The 27,386-nt window shown below is 43.0% G+C and overlaps 1 protein-coding gene across 1 annotated transcript in view; it reads left to right on the top strand.

Annotated features, from left to right (window-relative positions):
- Positions 1-27,386, top strand: part of Glp2r (glucagon-like peptide 2 receptor) — a 69,263-nt gene that overhangs the window by 10,471 nt on the left and 31,406 nt on the right. The window contains exons 2-6 of the mRNA XM_013522035.1: positions 1,626-1,713; positions 9,290-9,411; positions 22,250-22,356; positions 24,881-25,034; positions 26,729-26,888. Coding sequence (XP_013377489.1) covers positions 1,626-1,713; positions 9,290-9,411; positions 22,250-22,356; positions 24,881-25,034; positions 26,729-26,888 — 631 coding nt within the window. The remainder of the gene's footprint in view (positions 1-1,625; positions 1,714-9,289; positions 9,412-22,249; positions 22,357-24,880; positions 25,035-26,728; positions 26,889-27,386) is intronic.

Genomic DNA, 27,386 nt, shown 5'->3' with positions numbered 1-27,386 from the left:
TAACTCTGTAATGTCTGTACTGATCCTTTGCTATTTTGTAAAACGTTGTCGATCTGTTAGTATTTTCCTCCTTTTATTTCTAAAATAAAAAAAAACAAAAAACAAAAAAACAAAAAACCAGTGTGGAACAGGAAATGGTGGTGGTGTCCAATCTGATTCTAAAGTTTGAGAAGTTGTGCAACATCCAACAGGCACTCAGTTGTTATGACATAAATATTTATGAGCTGTTTGGACCTATCTTCTCAACAAAAAGGACTGCAGATATGTCTTTTGATTTAGGGGTGTTTTGGAAAAACTATATTAGTAAGGGTGTCATGATCTGAGAAATCTGGGGAAACTCTGGTCAGTGATCACCACATGAGCTCTTCTTCAAAAAATTGGTTGTGTGATTCTCTTGGAAGGATGTAAAAGAGCTACCTCCAGACCCCAACAGAACTGCTGGTGTCGGGAGGGCAGGTGTGCCGGCCAGAGGAGGAAGAGGGTGGGCCTGACTAATTATGAGGCAAAAGCAGACCACCCCTTAGGCTCATAGATGGGCTATATTTCTGCAGTAGGGAATTTGTGTGTGTGTGTGTGTGTGTGTGTGTGTGTGTGTGTGTGTAATTAAATTTGGATACATTTAGGTAGAGCATCTCTGATAAATTACAATATGTTAATCCTCTGTTGATGGTTACATCTATTTATGGTGATAGTCGCATGTGTCTTACCTTATTCTTTTGGGTTATCTACCTGGCCCAAGAAAGCATTTGAATTTGTCACTCCTTGTGAGAGGAGACAAAACACAGCACCAAGGACACAGCCACACAGACAAGGAGCTGCAGGGATGGGGGCGGAATGACCCTGAGCCTCGTGTCCCAGCTGATTGTCTCGCTGCTTTGTCTTCAGTAACCTTCACATGCTTTTTAGGAAAAGAGGCACGTTCCTCTTTATGTCTCTTCAACTCCTCCTTAATGCAAGGCCCACAACACAATTCGGCCACCAAAAAAAATTTAATCAACTGAACTGCGGAAGGAAAAGGCACTTTTTGAAACCAAGAGAAGTGGTACAGATATACAATGAGAAAGTGTTAGGCAGCTCAATTATCTGAAAAGCCCCAAAAGTGTGGGCTGTATTTCCAGGGTTCTATGGGACAAAAAAGTCAATATCATAAAAAAAATCCCAGGGTCTCAGTACAATAGCACGGAATTTGTGCACTGTGTGACTTTGATTGTGGACACCCAGGCACCTGGACGGTCCAGGCCTTTCTCAGTTGTGTTATTTGAGCCTCTTAGAGCGATGCCTCTCTCTTTAGTATCTGCAGAGTATTAGAGATGTGCAGTCTCTGGTGCGGAGGGTGTGTAAATTTAAGATAAATATATTGCCTCCTCTTGAAATGTCAACCTCACGCAAAGATTTTGCAGAAAAATTACTTCTTTATATCAAAACAAAGGTACTACAATTATGGAGGAAATGTAAAATTCATATGTGTTTTTACAATAGCATGTAAGATGACAAAGCAGTTGGTTCTAAGTACAGGCCACTGTGGACACTTCAGTGGGAGGGGGTTTGAGGATCACGATGTGAGATAACAAGGCCACATCTGGGCTTCTGGATAACTGGGGGTGACGACGCTTTTGTCTGCTCAGGTTACAGGATCTCTGCTTGAGGAGACAACTCGGAAGTGGGCTCAGTACAAGGATAAGTGTCTGCAAGACTTACTCAATGAACCTTCTGGTAAGTGCTTGTGGTAGTTATCAATAGCTATGTAACAAGTTGCCCCAAAGTTAGCAGCTTAAAACAATGATAAAACAATGGAGTCACCTGAAGGCTTATGCACGGCCATGTCTTTTGGTTGGTAATCACCTCTCCATTGAGAGTCAAGCAACCAGTGGTAGCCAGAGCATTTCTATGTGGTTTCTCCAAGTGGACTGGGCCTCCTCAAAGCATGATGGCTGGCTTCCTCAGGAAGGGATAGCCTGACCAGAGGCCAGATTGCCTCTTTTGACCTCGCTCTAGAAATCACTCATCACCTCTGCCATGTTCTATTGGTGAGAGGCTCACAGAAAGAGAAAACAGACCCCTATCCCCACTTCTCACTGCAAAATAATGTGAGATGAGATATATGTGGGTGCGGCCTTCTTTGACAAAAGCCATCTGCCACAGCACAACCACTACCTGGTCATCTGACATGAAGAACTATTGTAAAGTGACCTGGGAGGCTATTAAGTGAGTTGTTGGGTCAATGGAGGTCTTCCCATCTCCCAGGGCATTAGTTGTATCTGAGGAATGACATTTCTTTTTTTTTTTTTTTTTTTTTTTTTTTTGTTTTTTTTTTTTGTACTGGGAGTTGAACTCATGACCTTGCACTTGCTGGGCAGTGCTGCACCACTGAGCTATGTGTCTGGCCTTTTTTTTGAATAACATTTCTTTTTCAAGTTTCCCTGAGGTTTAGACTTCAGTATGTTTTAGCAAATCTGCATTACTTTGGTCAGTCTGCTGTCTCACCTGCATACTGACCCGGGTAAATCAACTTGTATCTACCCAGAAGAAGAAGAAGAAGAAATCTGGGTGTTTTGGTGCATGTACTCAGGAGGCTGAGGCAGGAAGATCTCTGTGAGTTCAAGGTCAGCCTGAAGTACAAGGCAAGAGCCTGTCTCAAAGAAAAAAAAAAAAAAAAAAAACAAAGGGGAAGAAGAAGGAGAAGAAGAAGGAGGAGGAGGTGGAGGATGAAAAGAAAGGGGTAGGGGAGGAGGAGAAGAAGGAGGAGAAGAAGAAAAACAAAGAGAAGAGGAAGGAGAAGAAGAAGAAGAGGAAGGAAAAGGAGAAGAAGGAGGAGGAGAAGAAAGAGGAAAGAAGAAAAAGGAGAAGAGGAAGGAGAAGAACAGGAAGGAGAAGAAGAGAACAAGGAGGAGGATGGGGGAGGGAGGAGGAGGATGGGGAAGGGGAGGAGGAGGCAAGGAAGGAGCAGCAGGAGAAGAAGGAGCAGGAGGAGAAGCAGGAGGAGCAGGAGGAGCAGGAGGAAGGGGCTGGAGGAGGCGAGAGTATCTGCACTGTCTCTGAGCACTGAGGACTAAGCTTAAAGGCTGCTCCCTCCGTGTTCCTGGCTCCTTTTGGATCACTCCTCTCAGGAGCCTGGAGGCTTCAGGAACCATCAATTCTCCTTTCCTCCCTTGACCCAAGTCACAGCTTTCAGGTCATCCCCAGCTCCTTCTAAAGACCCCTTTGGCCCAGACCGCTGGCAGTCAAGTCCTGCTGTCAGCTACAAGAACCCACCTCTGTCCAGGGAATACAGCTTCTAAGGTCAAGGTGGGGTGGTTTGTCTTCTTTACCCGCGGCTGTGCTGTGAGTGGCATGCCCAGGTGAGCACCACCTCACACAGACCAGGTGCTGACACCTGGCAGCCAGGTTGGCAGGAGGCCCCATGCCAGCTACCGCCTGGTACATCGATAGTGCAGTAACCTGGCTGTTCCCTTTGAGAAGCCTGGACTTCTGGCTTAATAGGGAGAGACTGAGGGGAGAGAACAGAGAGGAGGATGCCTGGTTCAGAGTAATCCAGGAGCTTGTGATATGGATACTTGAGACACTGCTTAAAACACCTCTGTTTCATCTTGGGAGGCCTGCGAGGTGGAGTTCTAAATTTATAACTTCCCATTGCCAAACACTGAGCTGTAAACCATCCCGTAAGCTTGAGACGGTACAAATATCTCACAATAATCATTGAATTCATATTGGATACACAGAACTTGTGTTGTGCATATGTGACTAAGAACGTAAACTCCACACATCCCCCTCTATCTGCTGGCCATTGTGCATTTTTCACAGTTGGTATGTCCTAGGATTTAACTGGTAAAGGCTTGGCAATTGTTTGGTTAATTATAGAATACAAGGCACTGGTTGGGCCTACACATGTCCTCCTACCCTGAGTTTCAGTGAGAGATGTAAAATAAAGCAAAATCAGCATGACGTGTACACAGCAGTCACCGACTGGAGGTCAAGGTGTATAGACAGTGACACAATGTTTTGGGCTGCACTCAGCATTGCTGTGCTTCCCAAATCACTCCTCATCCCAGCCCACTGAGAGAGAGGAAGGTCCATGCTGGTCTCTGCAGAGGTTACACAAACTTTCAATGGCAGAAGGTGGGCTCCGGGCTCCGGGGTCCCTCTGCTTCTATCGGTGGACCCCTGTGCTCATACACTAATTTTGTTCTGGCTCCTCTCCCCTCTGTAGGTATTTTTTGTAATGGAACATTCGATCGGTATGTGTGCTGGCCTCATTCTCCTCCTGGAAACGTCTCTGTTCCCTGCCCTTCATACTTGCCTTGGTGGAATGAAGGTAATGAGTCTCATTTTACCAATTTCTGACAGTTTCTTTCCGAAGGGCCTTCCTCCTGGGCTTAGCAGCCACTAGCTATTTAGAGAAAGGGCTCCACTCAATATTCCCAAGTCCTCTCCCACACAGAGGCCTCCATCTAGGCTTTCAGCATTACCTCTTCCTTCTCCTCTTGTCTCCTGCAACTTTTATGCTCCTTACATTCCATTTATAGTTAGCTCTTTTTGTCTTGAAGATTATAGAGTACAGACCTGGCTACCACAGACACAATCTGGCTACTCTGAGGGCTAAGAACTCTCACATTCAAACAGAATAAAGAGTGCGATGAAAGCCTGAAAAGCTCACATCATGCAACTTTGGGTTTGTTAGATTAGCAAGAAGGCCTTTGAACCTTCCCTTGTATCAGCCTTGCAAAGAGATGCCACTGAATTGGTGTTTTTAAGTCCCATGGGGCTTAGATGAAGAATTTAGGGACTCTGCTTACTCCAGTCGTGATTAAAGAAAGTGGATATTATCACTTAGAGGCTTAGGATCATATTCCACCCCACCTACCACAGAAGCCTGAGCTCTTCGTCATTTTATTCTGAAAGGGGACAGGAGCAATTATAGGTTAGAACTTTGTTGTCTCTGACTAAAGACTGTGGACAAACATAAAGATAGCTGAACCTCTTCTCAGGAAACATAAGATATGAAGATCCAGGTAAAAGAAAGTGAGGAGGGGTTTCTGAGAAGGTATCTTATAATCTTATATTTAATTTCAGCCCAATGATATTTCACATCCATGGTACTTTGGTTTCAATATTATGAGGATGAGAGAGTGGAGGGAGAAGAAGAGGGGACAGGAGAAGGAGGAGGAACCAGAGGAGGAGGAGGAGGCAGAGGAGGACGAGAGACATCTCTGTGTGGGAGAGTTAGGGACACCTATTGTGGGACGGTCTTCTGATGAACTCCAGTTGAAATGAACCCAGTACGCATGCAGATGTGAGGTTTCACAGATGGCAGGCCAGAAGGTACTAGAGACTTGCTGCGTCAGCTTGGTCAGAACGATGTCAGCAAATGGTCCCCATAAAAGCCACCTTGCAGAGGGGATGGCACGGAGTCAGGACCCTGAGGTTAGACTCAGTGCCTCTAGTTTGCATTTTAAAACTTTGAGCATGTTGCCACGGTTTCCTCAGCTGTGTTTACCTCCTGTGTAAAATGAAACGAACAATAGCTAATTCTCAAGTTCTTTCTGAAGAACAAACGAGAAGGAACAAAGAGATTCTGCCCCCTGGTAGGTATTTTATACCTGAAGCTGAGTTCAAGGTTGAGACCTGTGGATTCCCTCAGGACATTAAGGCCCCAAATATCCACAGATTCCTCAAAGGCACATGGAATAGGCTACCACCTCCCAGCTCCACCATCCATCTGCTCCTTCCCAGAGCTAAAAGTACAGGTCTGCTCCACTGGAGGAGGAAAAAGTGGTCCAAAGTCCAAGTCTACAATAAAGTGGAGATTTTTTTTTTTTTTTTTTTTAATGATTTCTGGGCTTCTGAACTGTACTAAAAGGAATGTGATTTGCCAGAGGTGAGAAGGGACCCTCCCCCTCAATATTTTTTGTATTAAAAAAGGCAGAATGATGATGTGAGGTAAAGTTAAAAGAACAAACGTGATACAAGAAGGGCGGATGTCAGAGGATGTTGATTCGCTGCAGTGGCCTCCACGGCCGACTGTGAAAGAGACCGTGTGTGACCCGAGGGCTCCTCTGGAGAGGAAAGTTGTGCAGAGCCAGGCAGGCATGAGGGCACGAGGAGCACACGATGCTTCATAGTTTGGGAAGACAACATTGACAGCATGTAGCTGTTAGGCTGAGAAAAGGAGGGGAATCAGGAAGGTACTTCCCTGGCCCAGAAAAAGAGATGACAGGGTTTGGATTCAGGCAGAGGTGAGAGGTTTGAAAAGAAAGGACAAAAAGATGAAAGAAAAATATTGAAGGTAGCATGGTCAAGCCTTGTCATTAGAGGGAGGAGAACTGAAGGAGAGAGAGATGTGGAAAATAGAGAAGAGGAAACAAGCTCCTCCTCCTCCGTTCTCCAACTCAGGGACAGCCACGCAATCTACCCTGTCCCACTCAAGCTCACCCCTCCTGTGGTTGCCAGCTGGGTCCTCTGGCTCCTCCTCCCCTGCACTCCCTGCTGATACACTGGGGTGAGGGCCCAGCTGCACCCGCTGTGCTGCTTCCTGTCTCCTCATTGTTCCCAGCCTATGAGCTGGTGCTTTTTAACCACCCTCACAAAGCTTTTCAAAATGCCAATCAGACCAGGTTGGTTCCCGCTGCAATACTCACAAATGGCACGCGTGACCCCTGCCGCCTGGCCTTGCTAACCAGTCTCGCACTCTCCCCTTTCCTCCTTTATTTCCAAATGAACGGCTTCATTTTGTGATTGTATTGATACACCCCAGCCAAATGAACGGCTTCACCTGCCTGGCTACTGGCACCCACAGCCTGTGCTCACCCTTCTGTCCAGGCTGTCTCCCACGCTTTTTTGCCTATAAACTTCAATTCCCGCCTCCAGCCTTTCATCCTTCTAGCAAACTTCTCCAGCTTCTCCCCACAATACAATGAACCTCTGCCTTTCTGAGGCCTCTTCCATGCCTGCATGGTCTGTATGTTAGCATTTAAAGCAGTTTATGGCCTTCTTATTTGCATTGTCCTGGCTAGAATTCAAGTTGTGCCCTTTTCTCCTAGCATCCTCGGCATCAAGCGTTTTGACCGACACAGAGAGCACAAGGGTCAATGACATTACTGTCATTCCCTCTTTCAACAATTTTTTTTTTGAGACAGGGTCTTGCTATGTAGTTGAGGCTAGCCCTGAACTCACTATGCAGCCCATGGTGGGCTTGAACTCACAGCAAGCCTCTGCCTCAGCTTCCAGAGTGCTGGGATTACACGCATGTGCCCATCAAGCCTGGCTTACAACAAATATTTTTCAAACACCTACAAGTGTGCCAAGTGTTATTTTTAAGTGCTTAGATTGTATTGATGACTAAAACTGAAGGATATCCTGTTTGTGTGATTCATATTCTATCAAGAGAGATAGACAATAATCAATAAACATCATATAGATAAATACAGATAAGATATATTTAAGGTGGAGCGGCAGGAACGGATGGGAGGATTGGGGCTTGGGGAGTCAGTTGAAATCATAAACTGGGAAGTCTGGGAGGGTGTCAATGGCTAGGTGGTGTTTTAGCAAAGGCTTATGGGAGGTGAAGGTTGTAGCCTATGGGGGGAAGCGTGTGCAGGACAGGACACACATCAGTGCTGAGGTCTTAGGTGGGGAGCAATGGCTTGTCTGTTCCAAAGAGAGGAGGCAAACAGTGCTAGGGGTGAGGAGCAAGAGAGGAAAGAGAAGATTTAAACAGCTATTTGGGGCCAGATCTTACAGGGCTTACAAAAGGACACTGATTTATTCTCAAGTCTTTGGAAAATTTTGAGCAGAAGCATGACTCAGTGCCAGGGACATCTGATCCAGCTCATGGGCTGCTGAGCTACCCACAGATGAGAGGGGAAGACCGATGGAGGAGTTTGCACCTTACAGGGCAGAGAGGATGATTCCAAGGTGGAGAGATGCAGGAGGTGAAGAGCAGTGGGCAGATTCTGCATGTATCTGGAAGCAGAGGTGATCGGCCAATAGAGCAGGCAAGGGCTATAGAGACAGAGAGAAGGCAGGTGGGAGTCTAAGGCAGTGGTGGTGAACCTATGGACAAGTGTTTTTCTTTTAAGACAAAAGATGTTACTGCGGGAGTTGCTTTTTCTAAATGAAAACCTCAGGATTCAGGTTGAAGTGCAACGTTGGCATGTTGTAATAAATAAGTGGTTTTGGGTTGCAGTTTGGGCACTCATCTCTAAAAGGCTTGCCATCACTGCTCTAAGGTTTGGGGTCAGAGGACTGGCCAGATGGGCTTGCCACCCACTGAGGGAGGAGACTAAGTAGGTAGAGCAGACTTGAAAAGAAGACGAATAACTTGGTTTGATGCATAGCATTTGAGATGTCAATTAGAAACCCTAGCAAAGCTGTGGGATAGGCAGGTGAACTGATTATGTAGATACCCATCAACAAGTTGAGCAAATAGCTACTGTTGGTCTATGATGTGTGGGATCTGGACTAGAAAATTCTAACTAGCTTCCATTTCTTTCTTTTTTTTTTTTTTGGTTTTTCTCCAGTACCAGGAACCGAACTCACGACCTTGCACTTGCCAGGCAGGCACTTTTGCCGCTGAGCTAAATCCCCAGCCCCTAGCTTCCATTTCTTATTTGCAAATCCAGTCCTTGGTTCTCCAGGTAGGAAGACTTTCGGGGAGCAGCTCCTGGGGCAGATGTGCCTGAGTCGAAGCAGCACACGGCATGGCAAAGTGATTTACCCATCCTTTGCACACACGTTCTTTCATACAATCTTCTCTCAAATCACAGAGGGTGGGCACAATTATTGTCCCTCATTTCTGTGGCTCAGAGTCTGGGAGCCTGGACCCAGGACACCACCTCCTTGTAGGTGGCACATGAGGTTCCAGCCCTGGGTCAGTCTGCTCTGCACTCATTGCTATCTCTTCTTCCTGGCTGGTGTGGCTTCCTGGACATCAGGAAGAGATGCCCCACTCTTACCAGGCATGGGAGTCCAGGTTGGTATCTCCCAGCTGGGCTGTGCCTTACTTGGGTTATAATATCTCTGAGTCACCCAGAGCTGTTCTAACTTGGGAGACTTGAGGTAAACACAGCAGACATTGGTGGATCCTGGTTTGTTATGAAATCTAGAAGCTTCTGTGTTTTCCTTTCCACCCCAAATAAACAGCTGGGATGTTAATGAGCCCCTAAAGGGGAAAATGAAATTCCCTTTCTCTGGGATTTTCCACAACTCTGCAGCCGGGGCAAGGGCTTTCCAGCATGCTGGCGGAATGGGCCGTATGTTCTGACCTTTCCTCTAGAGCTTTGTTTACTTTCAGAGAGCTCAGGAAGGGCCTACAGACACTGCCTGGCTCGGGGGACTTGGCAGACACTAGAGAACACCACAGATATTTGGCAAGATGACTCTGAATGCTCCGAGAACCACAGCTTCAAACAAAACGTGAGTCTGCCCAGCTCGGTGATAAGACATCCAGGGCCCAGGCCACCCTCTTCTGGGCAGCCAGGAGGCCAGCCAGATTTAGGGGTCATACAAAGAAATGCCTTCCAGCACATCTGCCCTGAACTCAGCTAAGGAAGGTCCCTAATAATGCACAGCAGCAACCCCCATGACAGCCACAGAATTCTCATGACTACGGTGAGATGTGAAATCCTAAGGGAAATCAGTCTCCCAGGGTTGCTTCTAGCCTTTGTATTTGCAGCTTCCTATGCCCAGAACAAGTGCCCCAGATCCCCTGTGACTGACTCTTTCTCATCACTCAAGTTCAGTTCAAATGTCTCCTTAGAGCTCCATGCCCACCCCATCCAGAATGGCCGCCATGGTCACTTTGTACAGCAGCCCTGATGTAGTTCCTTTACTGCACCTGTTACTCTCTGAAACTCTCAGGTGTTTGCTTATTTGTTCTGTAGTTCTCTCACCAGACTGCAGATCCAGTGGTCATGAGGACCAGTGGTCATGTTGTGCTTCAGAGGAGGCAGCACAACATGGAATATGGGGCTAGACGGGATACGCATTCAGACCATGTATTCAGACCCTTCACTTCGTGGCTATGAACTTGGCACAAGTTGCTTTACCTTTCTGTGCCTCTGCTTCCCCACCCATTCCAAAGGAATCTTATTTGCTGCATGTGATCGTTGTGAGGATTTAGAGAGTTAAGATATATAAATTTCTTAGAAGAAAATTTGACATGTAGTCAGCCAGCTCTGAGTAGGAGTTACTGCCCCATCGCCAGGACCCAGCGTTAGTCACGGCTTAGCAAATCATCCCAGCAGCTGGGATGAGCAAACACATCCATGCTTCAGACTTTTCTCCATGTGTTCTTATTCCAGAAGCCTACTCTGCAGTCCCCCCAGGGCCAGCTCTTCTCTGCTTGCTTGCCGGACTCCTGTTGTTCTTCCTAGTCATATAAGTTCTACCCGTGTTCCTTCAAAGGCAGGTGGAACAGAGGCAGGTGGCTCAGAGGAGAAGATGCAAAGGTTTTGCACTAGGCACTGGGAATAGTGACTGAGACATAGATGCTGACCTCCTGGAGCTTAGAGTCTCATAGAGCATAGAGGGAGGGATAATATATAATAACTAATGGATAGAAGTATAGGATGCCCAGAGTCACAGCAGAGGGGACACTGATGCTGACTAGGGGCTAAGAAGGCTGCCCAAGCTGAGTCCTGAAGGATGAGAAAGAGATGACGATGGGAAGGATGAAAGAAAATAGAGGGCTTCCACTACTAGGGTGAGATGCAAAACCCTAAGGGAAGTCAGTCTCCAGGTTGGTCTTAGCCTTTGTACTTGCTGTTCCTGTGGCTGGGACATGTTTCTCTCCTCTCCTGAGGCTGGCTCCTCTTTGTCGTTCAGGTCTCAGATCAATGTCTCCTTCAAAGGGCAACTTTGAGGGCTGCTGTGCAGGTGATGTAGAGTTCAGAAAAAGGACACAGGTGGAGCTAGAGACCTCAGGAGAGGTGAGATGCTGAAGGCCCTCTGTGTCCTTAAAGGACTGGGACTTTGCAAGTTCAAGTGCAGAAGGAGCATAACTCAGCATAGGTGCTGATAGGGTTGCTGTGGCAAGTTAGAGAAGGCTGGGGCTGCCAGGCTGGAGGTAGGAGGCAGGGTAACCTGGTAGAATCCATCTCTGTAACTCAGCTCAGATGTGAGGAGAACGCCAGCGGAATGGAAAGAAGAAAGAGGGTGGGTTTGCAGGTTTCCACGCAGAGAGATGATGGGACCAGGTGCTGGAAGGCCTGAGAGGGTGAAGTTGAGAGCACTAAGGTCAGGTTCCTGAACTGGACCTCTGAGGAGGTGTAAAATGCACCTCACAGAGATGGGGAAATACAGGAAGAAACTTGGCCTCTCCATCTCTGGGTGTTTTCCTAGCTAATTCTTAGCCTAATTTGACCCTGTAAACCACCCTTCTCCCCTAACCCCTGTAGTTGTGGCCAAGTTCATTCATCACATAATTGGATTTGGTTTCTCATATCACTTTAATACTGTCCCATCAATGCTAAATGTATTTTAATAGTTGAAAGTTTGGGACAGAAGCCAAGGAGTTCAGTTCTAGAAACACTGTCTGTGTGACCTGAGCACCTACTTCTCTCCAGCCATGCTTAAAATGGAGTTGACAATGGGGCGTGGTGGCACACACCTGTAATCCCAACACTTGGTAGACTGAGGCAGCAGGATCGTTGTGAGTTCAAGGTCAGCCTGTGCTACACAGCGAGACCCTGTCTCAAAAACAAAAGCAATCCCCCCTCAAAAGTTGAGGTGGATAAAGCCCTCTTTGCCTGGCTTCTTTGTTAGTTAGCTTTCTGTCACTGTAGTAGATAGCTGAGATAAACTACTTTTAAAGAGGAAAGGTTTATTCTGGCTCACAGTTTCAGAGGTTTCAGGGCATAGCTGCTTGGCTGCATTGCTTTTAGACCTGAGGCAAGGCAGTACATCATGTTTTTTTTTTTTTTTCTTTGGTTTTTCTCCAGTACCGGGAACTGAACTCACGACCTTGCACTTGCCAGGCAGGCGCTTTTGCCGCTGAGCTAAATCCCCAGCCCCAGTACATCATGTTTAAGCATGTGGAGGAGGAAAATGCTCACCTCATCGCAGCCAGGAAGCAAAGGGACAGAGGGCACGCCCCCAGTGACATAACTTCCTCCCAGTAGGCCCCACCTCTTAAAGGGGCCACCACTTACCGATAGCTCCTCAGGCTGGCAACCAAGCCTCTAATGCATGCGCTTTGTGGGACACTTCCAAACCATAGAAGCCTAGTTCAGAAGCTTTAGGGTGCAATTAATTAGGAATTATTAATTCATGTACTGGTATCAATTAGGCATGTAAAAGTTACCATTATTGCATTTCTTTTCAGAATGCCTTTTTTGGTCTCTGCCCTCCCTGGCTTCTCCCTTCCTGTTCTATGCCTAGGGCTGTAGACAGTCTGTCAATGTGAATTTTGGTGTCCATAACTGGCTTTTCTGTACTGTTTCCTTGGTTGTTTTTTTTTAAATGTAATTTTTCATTTGACTTTCAGAAATAAAAAACCTAGTTTTCTATGAAGCTATTAAGGTCAATGTACAGAATGTATCATTTTATTTATAAGTCTAGCAAGTTTTGATATTTTCAAGGATGTCTTTAATTTTTGTTGCAACTACACACTAGTTATTTAAATACCATTTTACATGCTGAGCTTCATTAGCACATCTCAGATACCAGATGCCTTAAATATTTTAAATATCTTAAGTATATGCTGTAACAAGCAGGTACTTTTTAATTTTCATGTAATTCTAGTTCAGTGAATACAGTAAGATTGCATACTGAGATTTAACTTTCTTAAATATGTTAATACTGTTTTCATTAAGTTTCCAACTTAAAGTCTAAACCAAGTACTTATTGACATATTTCATATTAGAATTATAATAGTAATTGAGTAGATCCTCTACTATACTGTGTTCTCTAAATACTAATATCAATTATATACAGCCTGTGCAAGTGATTTAAAAATGTCTATATGGAAGATGGACAGAAGGACAGATGAGTGATAATGCCAAATTAAGTTTAATTTTGGAATCTGAATGGTGTGCATGTAAGTTTTTAAAATAAAATTCTTTCAAATTTTCTACACATTTGAAATATTTCATAATAAATATTAAGAATACTAAGGAAAAATACTATATCAGAGTTTGACACAAAACTATTCATAGAGGTAATGGTTTGGTTAGACTTTACCATGCCTATGACAAAAAACTAAAATTTCCACACTAAGGAAAAAAATTGTCTCAAGAAAATAGGGATTCCCATCACAGGGGACATGGTTTCCTATAGATTAAAAGTTTGTTTGGTCTGGTTATCAATGACAATAGTGTGACTATGCCAGTAAATGTTTAACAACCAGTCACCTTTTTCTACCTCTGGGGAAAAGAGGGCTCTGGTTTGTAACATTTGCAATTCCTGTGGTGTAAATACTCCCATTGTGCTGATTTCAAGCTGATGTCGCAGAATGCAGAGTAGGGGAGATTTGGGCAGTGAGCACTCACAAACCAGTAGAGTAACACCATGGGGGGGAAATTGGAGTGAGTTTTTTCCATTCTGGCCAACATATTGAGCCCCAAGTTCATGTCTCTTGGAAGGCATTGATCATTCTCAGGTTTAAAGTACAGCACTGCATTACCTAATTATTTCTCCCTAATTTAGTTGGAGGGGGGTCTTTGATGGTTGTAACTTACTTCCTTGAGAGGCTGGTTGGGAGCTGACATGTTCTTGGCTTTCTTAAGTCTATGCTATTTTCCCATCAGATATGAAGGGCCTTCCCACAAGTCCTCCACATCTTTTAAACATTATTTTACGTGGCTGGATGGCAGAATTCTGTGTTCCTTATCCAGTTCCTTCCTATATGACAGGTCCCTCCTCTTAAAGAGATCAAAGTGACAACTGTAGTTGGATTGGGTATGGTTTATCTCAGGAACTGGCTTGGCTTTTGTCACAGTACCATGGTCATGCTAACTGCATGCATTGAGTTAAGAAAATTGTGTGCTTTTTTTTTTTTTATCTTCCTTCCGTATAGAGAGCCCTTCCTGGTCCTCATCATGGCACAGGAAGTTTGTATTTGTGATCCCATAGAAAAGTTATTGGAATTCTAGTGAGTTAATTCCAATCTACTGCTTCCAGTGGAACCCATGGCAAGAATAAAGACACTAAGGCATATTTGTAGTTATGGGGAGCCAAGGGGCCGTAAGTCCAGCCATGATGATGGCCATCCAGAACAAAGGTCTATACTCAGAACCAAACCCAGATTTTATTAATTTATGAAGAAGGGAGAGGCTTGAGGATGAGTGGCTGTGAGAGTGGTGGGAAATAAGCGAGTGCCGTGAGCTGGGCTAGGTAGGAGCCTGAAATCACCTCTGCCATATGCAGAGAGGATATGCAGAATGAGTAATCTGCATAACACAATTGAGATAGTATCTAATGTTTTGGGGTCCGTGCTTCAGCTCTGATATGTAATCTTTTAAGCCCCACGAAGTCATAGCCTCTCCCTCGAGGCTGATCCCAGCCAATAGCATGGAGCATTGGCTCTTCATCCCCCCTTGTCTTAGCTTACACAGGGAACAATGAAGTTCTGGGAAACATGCCTGCCATCTCCAAAGATTACCATCAACACCTTGGATAGACCAATATGCATTGCTTAAAGCCAATTGAAGGAATAAGGAAAAGTCCCAGCCAGCTCTGTACTTATCAATACAAGAAAACAGGGTCAAGTTCAGCCAAAATGGAGACAATTGCTCCTCCTTGAAGGAGAGTCCAGGAAAGCCCAGGTGGTCCTCCTCACTTCCTGGATTGTGAACTGTTTAAGAACAACCATAAAGTAACAGTCACACTTGAACACTGCCCCTAATCTCCTGGCCTCGTATTGAGACGCAATAGCTTTTACATAAAGTAAGCACTTAATAAATGCTGAATGAAGGGCTTCACAAATTCAGAGGCTCTTGGCTTCAGTACCGGTGCTAAAGTTCCCCAGGTGATCCTCATGCTGCCAAGATCGAGAACTGAGTGCCCACAGGTGTGCCCCTGGCTCAGCTCCACCAAGGCACTGTCCTGAACCAGGGAGTAGATACAGTGAAACAAGATCCAAAAACTGAAATTTCAAAGGCAGGAAGTAAAGATTTCCCTCTTTGGAAAAGTGAGGTCAAGGGTGTTTCTTCTTCTCTCTGCCAATAGCCGTATTTCCAAGAATTAAAATACTTTTTTAAAAAAGCCCTTCTAGCCATATTTACCTATTTCTTATAATGGGTTGAAATTTTGCTCAAAAAAAGGCCAGTGTTAGTAAATTTTTGCCCTTCAGAGTTTTGGCAGGCAAAATATGACATGCTCTTCCAACTAATGACACATGGGGAGTTCTTATGCATGTTAAGTGACCCTTTGAAAAGAGTGTGTGTGTGTGTGTACATGCATGAATATTAACAAGCATGTTTACACTCTTTAGTATGGACTTGGTTTTAGTAGTATGGAAATAAATTATTATTTTCCCTTGCTTTAATCTGTTTTCTTTGCTGTTATAAAGAATGCTTTCTATTCTTACATACAGAATTTAAATTATATAAAACAATATCTATGTGTAGGGCATAATTTCAATACATAGTATGTCATTTTAATGATAAAATTTAATTTTATTATAAATTTAATAATGTCAATTGATTAGGTATAATTTTATAAGATTTTACTTTGAAAGATTCAAATATATAGAAAAAGTTAGAGAATAATACAATACCTCCTGTCTAGATTGAAAATGTATTAACCTTTGTATTTGTTTTCACTTTGCCACTCTTTTCCTGAAATATTTATAAATCATGAGATTTCACTCTAATATTTACCAGGTATCTCCTAAGATTAAGGACATTCTGTTACATGACTACTTTTCCAAAATCTGAACTAAGTACAATTGAAATGATTTCCTCCTATTGTGTTATTTCATCCATTTTCAGTTTTCCTCAAATATTTCTATCTTTTCTGATGTAGACTAGGATCCAATCCAGGTGCATATACTACACTTACTTTTATATCACAGTGGTATCTTTTAATTTGCAACATTCTGCCTTACGGAAACATTGGCCTTTTGAAGAGACTAAAAGAGGTAGTTTTATGTATTTATTTATTTTTGGCACCAGTGCTGGAATCCAGGGACATTGCACTGAGTCACATCTCAAAACTTTTTCTAGTTTTTGATTTTTGAAACAAAAATTAGGGTCTCACTACGTTACTAAATTACCCAGGCTGGGCTCAAATTCAACTCTCTGCCTTAGCCTCCAGGAACGCTGAGGTTACAGGTGTAGGCTGCCATGTCCAACTGGAGTTTATTGGTAGAATGTCTCACAATCTGGATTTACTGGAGTATTTCCTTGGTTTGTCATTAAACTCATTGCCCCATCCTCTGCATTTCCTTCTATGAGTAGTTAGATTAGCATTCTTGATGAGATTCAAATTAAATGTTCACAGGTGCTGTGTACCTGGTGTAGCATCGCCTGGTGGATCAGAGTGGCAGATTGTGCACTAGAATGATGCTACGTTTAATCACTTGGCCAAAGTAGGGCCAGACAGATCTCTCTGTGATAAAGTTACATTTCTACTTCTATACTTGATAAGTAATCAGTGGGGTGATACTTCGGTACCCTATGTTTATCTTGTTCCCTAAAAAACTCCTATCAGTGTTTCAAAATTCACTGATATTTGTCTAAATCAGTTAAGTTCTCTCCTTCCTTCTACAACTTATGAGCCAGCATTGTTCTGCAGAGAAGATCTCTCCCAGAACCTCCTTTTTGGTGTCACTATGAACCCATAGGTTGTTTTATTTAGTTATACTTACATTGTTTGTTTTGTTTTTTGAGACAGGGTCTCACTATGTAATTCAGGCTAGTCTTGAACTCACTAGATAGCCCAGGATGGCTTCAAAATCACAGTAGTCCTCCTGCCTCAGCCTCCCAAGTGCTGGGATTACAGGTATGCACCACCACGCTCAGCTAATTTTTATTTTTCATGCTCAAAGTTTTCTAGATCTAGTTAGTGAAATCCCTTTGAAGTAGCTCTTGTGTTTCTTTATCATATCTTCATTACTTTTTGAGCATTTTCTTATTTTCTGGTACTACATGATCCAAGATTTGGAAATGTCCAAACTTTTCTTCCCAAAATGTTGCAGCGAATAACTTTATATGTATATGCCCATAGGACATTAAAACTGCCACTGAAAATATAAAGCTACTTGGTAAGTGTTAAGGTTTCTTTCCTTCCTCAGTGTAGGAGTGCCAGTTTCCATGTTGGATTCCCATTACACACTGGCATTTCATACAGGTGTCTAAGTGACTTAGAATTCATTAGTACCCGTTGGTACTAAGATTGTTGGTACTTAGATTCTTAGTACCTGTTGGTACTAAGTGTGGGCTGGAGACTGGATGTTTGGGACTTACAGTGAAGTGGCAGGTTTGGTACAGTTTAAGAAAATCCTCCAAAGAAACACAGTTAAACCAACTGTACAAGTCCAATAGTGCCCTGCCCGTGTCAGCTCAGCTACCGCTGCCCGACTCCTTACCACTGGTGCGTGCATGTCTTTGCTGGTCGTTTCCTGGATCTCACTTTGCTGAAGAAATTGCAGGCCAGGCAGGCAAGGGAATTAAGGGCTCCTGGGAGAGGCCCTCAAGCAATGGCTGCCCCCACCCCCGTGGGGCTTGAGGCAGGAAACCCTGGGTTTCCAGAGCTTCCTCGGAGGGATTAAGCCTCAGCTTCCCACTGTGCTAGCTGGTGGTGCGCACTTTATGAGTCCCAGTGTCTTCCCCAGCTGATGAGCTTTTTCACTTTCCTTGCAAACTGCTTGCATTCCACTCCTTGGCTGAGGATCTGCTTCTTTGAAACCCAAACTAAGACCCAGACAAAACCCAAACAGTTCCCTTCATTTGTTCTTAGAAAGCATAACACACACATGTTTTTAGAAATAATAACTCAGAAACAAATAGGTTATTTGATTAAACAATTAGTCTCATATCTCAATACAAAAGATGACATCAAAATGACCGTATAGGGGCTGGGGATTTAGCTCAGCGGCAAAAGCGCCTGCCTGGCAAGCGCAAGGTCGTGAGTTCGGTTCCTGGTACCAGAGAAAAACCAAAAAAACACAAAAAAAACAAAAACAAAATGACCGTATAAAGTCTTGATATGCAGCCCGAATCACCAGTTTTTAGAAAATACTCTATTCTGTGTAGAAACATGAAACACTTCTCCACTTTCAGGATGTTTATTGTCTATTTGGAAAGACAAGATGAATACAAACAAAGCATTAATGAATGATGTAATTGATGTCCCAATCTGCGAAGCAGACTACAAGTACTTTTATAATAAGAGCTGACAATAGCAGAGAGGAGCTCCAGGAGGTCTTGTAGGAGGCAGATTTGTGCTGTCTTAGGGGAAGAAGGACAAACCAGAGCAGTTAGAGATCTCACCAGATTACAGGGATCCTGATGATGTCCACAGAAAACCGCTCTAGGTGCAAATGTAATTGGGATTGATTTGGAAAAGCTTAAAATCTGTACAGACATGTCTGCATCCAGGTCACCATTATAAGAAACGTTAAAGGAAGTCTTTAACACAGAAAAAAACCATATCCCGTGGACATTTTGATATAGGAGCAAAGAACAATAACAGTATATTATGCATTCTATAATATATATCGTAGTAAATGTATAATAATAATAGGAAAAATGCCATTATGAGGGACATGGCAGTTTATTTCTGTAAGATTCTTTGTTTTTTGTTGTTTGTTTGTTTTGCTATTTTAAGGTTCTTAAACCATAATTAAGTAATAAAATATTATTTAAGGGCAAATTACAATAAATTAAGTGTACAGTATAAATCTCAAGGCAACCACGAAAAAATAAAACAAAGAGTAAGAAGTCATCAATAAATCATGAAAAAGCAAATATAGAATAAAAATGTGAGTGAATTAAAAAAATAAGAGACAAAGAGAAACCTAAAGGGTTTAAATTCAACCAGATAAACACATGAAATGTAGATGATCTAAATACCTCAATTAACAGAAATGTTCAGACTTGATTAAGAATTAAAACAAAGCAAAACCCAACTATATGCTATTTACATGACATTTACTTTAATCTTAAACACTTAATTAAAATTTAAAAGTTGAAGAAAAAGATATACCAGGCACACAAATTCTAAGCAGAACAAAGGAAGAATGGCTATACTGATATCAGACAAAATAGCCTTCAGAGCAGTGAATATTACTAGGGATATTGAGAATAATTTCATAATAATGAAGAAATAAATTTACCAGGAGACTATATCAATGCTAAATATGAATATCTAGTAACAAGATTCTCAAAGCTCCTAAAACCAAAACTGATAAAATTTAAAGAAGACATAGAGGAAAAATAATACCAACTCTACACACTGTCAGAAAATTGAAAAGAAGGAAGTACCTTCCCAATTCAATCAGTGAGGTCACTGATTAAACAGACACCAAGACCAAAGACATTACAAGAAAATAAAACTACAGGCCAATATCTCTTAGGAAGGTATACAAACTGGACAAAGAGAGGAAGGGAGGAAGGAGAGGAGGCAGAAGAAGACATCAAAATAATTAAGATGTGTTGTCTGCTTGTCCCAACTCCCCGTAATGAGTGTAAGCATTATGTACTGCAAACATTTACTAAAATGAATGCAAATTTAAATTTTTCAACAAATTGAATCCAGTAATATGTTTTTTAAAAATCATGATCAAGTGCAGCTAAACAAAGAATATATAGGTTGGTTTACTATCTGAAAATTAATAGTGTAACTGACTGTATTAGCAGACACATTATGTGACTGTCTCAACAGATGATGACAAAGCACGTGACAAATGTAACTCCCACCCGTGACAAAATTTGCAGCCTGTTAGTGTTAAGAGGGAACTTTCTCAGTACGACAGAGGTCTGATAGGCCGAATAATGCCTCCCCGAAGACATCCATGTCCTAATCTTTAAAACCTGTGAATATTCATTTTATATAATAAAAGGAACTTTCCAGATGTGGTTAAGTTAAGGATCTGAAACAGGGAGGTTATCTTGGATGATCTGGATGGGCCCAAAGGAATCATAAGTGTCCGTATGAAAGCAGGCAGTGATATTAGAGTCAGAGAAAGAAGATGTAAGGAGGACAGGTCAGGTCAGAGAGCAGAGGAGATGCTACACTACTGGCTTTGAAGATTGAAGAAAGAAGCTGAGCAAGAAAAGCAGATGTTAGAAAAGGAAGCGAACAGATCTTTCCCTGCAGCCAGAATACTGACCTGACAACACTTTGAATTTAGCTCAGTAAAATTGACTTTAGACTTGTGATTTCCAGAACTGTCTGGCAGTGAATCATATTGTTTTAAGCTGCCAAACTGGTGATAATTTGTACCTTTAGTCAATATTATACCGTAGGCGCTGGGCATGCTAGCCCACGCCTGTACTCATAACATTCAGGAGGCTGAAGCAGGAGGATTTCTGCAAGTTTAAGACCAGCCTGGGCTACACAGTGAGTTTGAGGTCAACCTATACTACAGGGTAAGACCAAAATAAAAAATAAAAAAGGGCTGGGAATGTATCTTAGTGCAAAGTGTTTTGGTTATATCCCCCATACTGCAAAAAAGAAAGAAAAGAAGGAAGGAAGGAAGGAAAGCAGGAAGGAAGGAAGGAGGGAGGGAGGAAGGAAGGAAGGAAGGAAGAACAAAACAAAACAAAGCACTATACTTAGACCTTAAAACAATAAGGCAGAAAAAGAAATGGAAGACATAAGTTTGGAAGAGAATAAGTAAAAATGTTTTTCACATAGTATGATTATCTATAGAAAAATCAAAGGAATCTACGTAAAACACAAGTGAGTTTAACAAGATTCCAGGATACATATCAAATTCCAAAAGTCAATTATATTTCCATATACTAACAACGAGCAATTGAAAAAACTGAAATTAAGAGAAAAATACCACTTATAACAGCATTAAAATATGAAATATACAAAGGCATATTTGACATAAGATGGGCAGGATCTATATACTGAAAATTAAAAAGAAATGGTTGAGCATAATTAAAGAAAACTTAACTAAAATAGAGGGTATGTGAAGTTCTTAGGCTTTATATAGTTAAGATGTTAATCTCTATAAATTAATCCATAGTTCCACTGCAATCTCAATCAAACTTCTAACAGAATGTTTGTGGAAATCTGCAAGCTTATTGTAAAATCCAAAGGACCTAGAACAGCCAAAACAACTGAAAAAAAAAAAAAAAAAAACCAATGTATTTACTCAGGCTTCTTGTACAAAAAGCTACTAAGAAACATAACCTTACCAAGGTGTGGTGGTGCAAGCCTTTAATCCCAGGACTCTCTGAAGGCCGAGGCAGAGGGATCACAAGCTTGAGTTCAGCTTGGGTAACAGTGATTTAGCAAGATTCTGTCTCAGAATAAAAAATAAAAAAGGGCTGGGGTTGTAGCTCAGTGCAAAGTGTTATGGTTAAATCCCCAGTACTGCAAAAAAGAGAGAAAAGAAGGAAGGAAAGAAGGAAAGAAAGATGGAAGGAAGGGAGGGAGGGAGGGAGGAAGGAAGAGAGGAAGGAAGGAAGGAAGGAAGGAAGGGAGGGATGGAGGGAGGAAGGAAGGAAGGAAGGAATGAAGGGAGAAGAAATGTGAAAAGAAACATACTTTGACAGATTGAGCAAGAAGATGGGACTCCTGAAGAATCACACTTAGTAACACAGACTTTCCCATAAACGATCCTTTTGTCACATTCAGGCTACCCTGGTTCTTAGAGAAAACATTTCACTGAGCCATTGGATCGTCCTCTAAGAGGTCATCCATGAAAAGTTACTTAATGAGGGAAAAGTTACTTTATAAGAGAGTCATCCAGACAGAAAGCTGGTCCTGTTCTCCAGAAAGAAGGACCCATAGATTCTAGGGACCCCTTTCCAGGGGGCAGAGCTTGTCCTCATTCCCAAGGCGCCCTCTTGTCCTGGACACGGTTCCTTCCTGATACTGTGATTCCTCACGCATCCATGCTGGGCTGTGGGTCGATCATGGGCATGAGCCCCACTGTGGGCTCTTCACTCACTGGGGCTCCTTGGCCTCTGAGATGTGCCAGAGGGCAGCCTACATTACCCTGCTTCGGTGTCTACAACGGTAGGAGGGAAAGGTTCATAAGAATGTTGGGGACTGCAGCCTTGGTGGCCCTGGGCATAGGCTGGGGTTGTAGACCTTTTCTTGGTGGTCACGTCTGCTTTTCCTCTGTGTCCAGGTGGATCACTATGCCTTGTTGTCAACCTTGCAGCTGATGTACACCGTGGGATACTCCCTCTCTCTTATCTCCCTCTTCCTGGCTCTCAGCCTTCTCTTGTTTCTCCGGTGAGTAGAACTTCTGACATACAGGTTCCTCCACGTGTCATGGAATTTACTCAATGGCTGCCTCTAGTGGGCCATAGAAGACTGGGCTACCTGGTGTCACAGACCATCAGAAGCGGATGTGGCCTGACAGAACATTGAGTTTGTCCATCTTGTTTGGCCAATGAATGGGAAGAAAGGAGTGTCTAAGTTCAAGTGAAAGGCTAGTAGCTCTAAAACAAGTCCCAGTGAGTATCTAGTGGCCCCAAAGCCAGTGGGTCAGCCACACAGAACTTAAATCCAGGACCTCTGACACTACCTTTGGGATTTATTCGGTGTTCCCACAACCAACCAGACAGGGCCTAACTCCCTGGTCACATCCAGTAACACCACAGACCATTCTTATCAAAGCTCTATCAGAGGTATTATCTTTAAAAGAAAGATTAAGAAATTTCCCCAAGGCAAGTGAGTGGCAGAACTGGAATTGTAATCCAGGGCCCTAGCTATCAATTATTGAAGTGCTTCCTCCTAGCACGTTATGTACATGAAATCATTTAAATCTCATCCCCTTCCAAAAAAACCTCATCTCAATTGAAATAAGATTGATTCTAATCTTAGGTAGTTACTGCTACTGTTGCTCCCATTTTACAAGTGAGTGCTCTGAAACATGGAGAGATAAAGTATCAGGTATGGTCAAAATATAGGATGAATGTGTAAAAGCAAAAATGTATTACATGAAAAGATCCATTGCCACTAATAACCCTCAAAATTCTCTCTCTTCAAACACACTTATCCCGTAGTTCTGCCCACTTTGTGAAGCAGTTTTTGGAAGTTCTCTTTCATGAGCATCTTTACTAGGTATGATAAAAAATACGGTGAATGCTGCTATGGAAAGCCATCTACATGGAAAGGCAGGCTCATAAAATATCACAGTGTTCACCAAATCTGACACTATGTAAATTCTGCTTTTTCCCCAAAGTCAAAATGATCATAATAGGTAAAAGTCCAGACACCGAGGCAGCTATATCAGCACAACTAAAGACACGCACAAAAGAGAACTTCCTCCAGAACTGCTTCAGAAAGTAACAAGAGCAATGGCATAAGTGTGCTAGAAGCAAGGGGGAATATTTGAGAGGGGTTAATGGCAGTGGGTGTTTTACTGTAATCATTTTTTCAATTTAAATACTAACTGTATTTTCCCATCACACTTAGTAACTTACCCAATACCGCCTCAGCTAGTGGGTGATGGAGCCAGAGCCGGGGTTATAACCAAGCAGCCCAGGGTCTGTGCAGTTTCATTCCCTTGTACTGTCTTTCAGAAGTCAAAGGCTTAGTGCATTACTCAATTGCATTTTTAGTCCTTGCTCAGATGAGACACTGATGGAGTTCCCAGGGAGCCCTCTAATGCTGTCCCTTGAACTCAGCCCATTACGGGCCATAAGTGAGGAAAACCTGGCAAGTTAGCATGTGGCACTGACGCAGGAGACTTGGGTGGGGACTCTGGGAACCTGGCTGCTAGTCTCAGAGCAGGTCCTGTCCTGGGCTCTGCTAGCCCAGGTCTGGCTTCATTTGACTCAATTCTAGGAGCAAAGTCATGAACTTCCTGGGCAAGCAATTTGAGCTACAGGAGAATTCTACAGCCCATGCCCACTGATTATCTATTATGACCCTCCACATATCTTTCCAAAGCCCCAGAACCCAGCCAGAAGCAAATAACTGCCGGGCCCTGCAGGAAGTGACTTTTGCTGAGCCTGGGTTGGATAAGTATCTGTTTTGCCTCAGACTCCCAGAGGAGCAAGGCCCAGTCCCCACCTTCAAATCACTTCTGGTCTAGCCAGGGAGAAGAATGCATACATGATAAAACACAAGGACATACCTCGCAACTAAAGATGTGATAATAGCTCTTAAGCAAAGTAGGACAGGGTAGGGGCTGCACAGAAAGAATAGTGGGGGAAAGGTTCTTCAGGCTAGAGAGACTGAGAGTGTGTGATGTCACATCAGCCTGTGTGCCAGAGAGCCAGCAAGATGTTGCAGAGACGGGTAGTGAGAGCTGGCATTTTTCTGGGCACGTGTTACATGCACTTTATAAGAACTAACTGATTTAACTTCCTTCTGAGATAAAGGCCATCATTCTCAGAGGCTGGAGAGCCTTACTGAGCTATACTATGGCCCCAGAGTTTCTGGGCCTGGATATTCACTCTACTGCTTATTGCTCTGGGACTTTGGACAGGCAGCTTGACCTTTAAGCATCAGTGAAATAAGAGTAGCCACTTCTCCAATAGTGGCAAGAAGTAAGGATACCTGAAAGTCCCTGCGGGTGTAAATGGGTTGGAATGTGGCCTGGCATGTCCAGCAGGTACACAGGAGAAGCTAATATTACCCCACTTTATACACGGGGGAAAATGAGGCACAGAAAGGTAAGACCACTCAGCAGTCCAGCTCTGGAGCCTGCACTGTAAAACGTCTTTCTTTAGCCAGGTCAGGCATGTGCCTGCTAGTCTGAGCCATTCTTCACTAAGGGAAGGCACTCGGTTTTCTCTTTGCGCAGGAAACTCCACTGTACTCGCAACTACATCCACATGAACTTGTTTGCATCGTTCATTCTGAGAGCCATGGCTGTGCTGGTGAAGGATGTCGTCTTCTCCAACTCCTACTCCAAGCGGCCCGACAGTGAGAACGGGTGGATGTCCTACCTGTCCGAGGTAAGTTCCTCCCTCATCTAAATGGGCTGAGGAGGGAGAGAGGGAGGTAAACGGGTGTCCAAGACCTTTAAGTTAGAGAAACAGCATGTGTTCTACAAGAATTATAACCTCCCAAGAGTGGGCCAAGTCAAGGATTCAGGAGCAGATGGGTTTACCACCTCTGCTGTGAGTTCCTGGGTGGGCAATTTTTCACCTGTATGTAAAATAATTGGACCAGATTAACATTTTTTATAATTACTTTTTAAAGCAGCAAGGCTTTTCCACATTGAAATATACATCAGTAGGGTTGTTTGTCTAGTAACTTGTTGTACTAACATTGCATTCCTAATTTGCTAATATTTCAGTTTGCTAATACTGTGTTTTGTTTAGTATTTCTTCACTGACATTTGTGAAGAAGACTGGCCTATAATTTTCTTTTCTTGTAATACCTTTGTCAAGTTTTTGTATCAAGTTTGTGCTGACCTCTTAAAATAAATTGGTATGTGTTTCCTCTTTTACTATTTCTGGAAGACTTCGTTTAAAATTTATATCATTTCTTACTTAAAAGTTTGATAGATTATACCAGCAAAGCCAACTGGACATAGAATTTCTGTATTAGAAGGTTTTGAATTATAGGTTAATTATGAATCTTATGTTTTCTATTCTGGTGTCAGTGATAGTAATTTTTTCTAAGAATTTGTTTACATAATTCATCTAACTTTTCAACTTTATTGACATAATATTGTTCATGGTATTCTCTTTGGATCTTGTTAAAGTCTGTTGGGTCTGTAATTGTGTTCTCATTTTCACTCCTGATACTGATTATATCTTCACTCTTTTTCTATTTGATCCTATCAGAAATTTCTCAATTTTATTGAAATTTTCAAAGAACAAACTTTTGGCATTGTTGATCTCTCTTATTAATTTCTGGTTCTATGTTTTATTTTTATTTTTATTTTTATTTTTGTCTTTTTGAGGCAGGGTGAGGCTATGGAGATCAGACTAGCCTTAAACTCACTTTGTAGCCCAGGCTGGCCTTGAACTTGCAGCAATCCTCCAGCCGCAGCCTCCTGAGTGCTAGGATTACAGGTGTGCACCACCACACCTGGCTTCTGTTCTATTCTTATTTCCTTCTATGCACTTTCTTTGGATTCAATTTGCTATTCTTTTTCTTCTGACTTTTCTGGCATGATTTTAGATAACCAATTTTCAGCTTTTTTATTTTAAATAAATGTACTGGAGGCTGTAAGTTTCATTCTAGAGTTGCTATTAGATGCATACCACAAGTTTGGTATGCAATATTTTCCTTACACTAAGTTCAGGAATATTTTCTAAATGTTGCAATAATTTCTTTTCAATCTCTGGGTTACCATATGTCTGTTGTCTCATTTCTCATCATATAAACATATTTAGTTACTGATTTCTAGTTTCACTGAGCTGATATTAGAGAAATCTTTTAGTGTTTCCATTTGGGCAGGTGTTGATGATGACTGTTGTCTGTTTTTGTTTAAAAATGACTAGAATATCAAGAAAGAGCTGGTCTTTACAAGATGAACCCCTTTTGATGTTTTATATCATTGCCAACTACTCTGAGATGACCAGCAAGGGCTGGGGAGGACAGGGGAGGGCTTATGCCTCAGGAGACCTTTCTGTGTCCACTCAGAGTCCAGGTTCTGGGAAAGCCAGGCCTCACCTTCAGTTATTCTGCCCTGTAGGTGTCCACCTCCTGCCGCTCTGTCCAAGTCCTCCTGCACTACTTCGTGGGCGCCAACCACTTATGGCTACTGGTCGAAGGCCTTTACCTGCATGCACTGCTGGAGCCCACAGTGCTTCCTGAAAGGCGGCTGTGGCCCAGATACCTGGTGGTGGGTTGGGGTGAGTGACATGACTTCCCAGCCTCCTCTCCTGGGGACTCATCAGAACACGGGAGCCCTACAGAGTCTTGGGTTAGAGTTTGGAATCCAACTAGAGGACAACTTCTGGGACAGATAATTCCTCCATGACAAGAAACTCTGAAGAGAAGTATGTGCGTGCGTGCGTGCGTGCGTGCGTGTGTGTGTGTGTGTGTGTGTGTGTGTCCTGCATATGTGCAGGTATGGTATGCCCAATGCAAAAATGGAAAGGTCTTTGGTGACATCAGATAACAACACAACGCTTCCAACTGCATTAGTATGCCTTACCATAACAAAATACTTGTGTGGCTTAAACAACAGACACTGATTTTTCACAGTCCTGGAGACTAGGAAACCCAGCACAAGTGTGTTCTCATGAGGGTGCTTTTCCTGGCTTGCTGACAAATGGCTTCTTGCAGGGAGGGTGGGGGGGGAGAAAGAGGGAGGGAGGGAGAGAAGGAGAGGGAGAAGGAGAGAGAGA

Source organism: Chinchilla lanigera, unplaced genomic scaffold, assembly GCF_000276665.1.
Source record: "Chinchilla lanigera isolate Chin_1 unplaced genomic scaffold, ChiLan1.0 scaffold00066, whole genome shotgun sequence".
NCBI classification, from domain to species: Eukaryota; Metazoa; Chordata; class Mammalia; order Rodentia; family Chinchillidae; genus Chinchilla; species Chinchilla lanigera.
The sequence above is the reverse complement of the archived record's forward strand: the minus strand, read 5'-3'. Positions and strand labels throughout refer to the sequence as shown.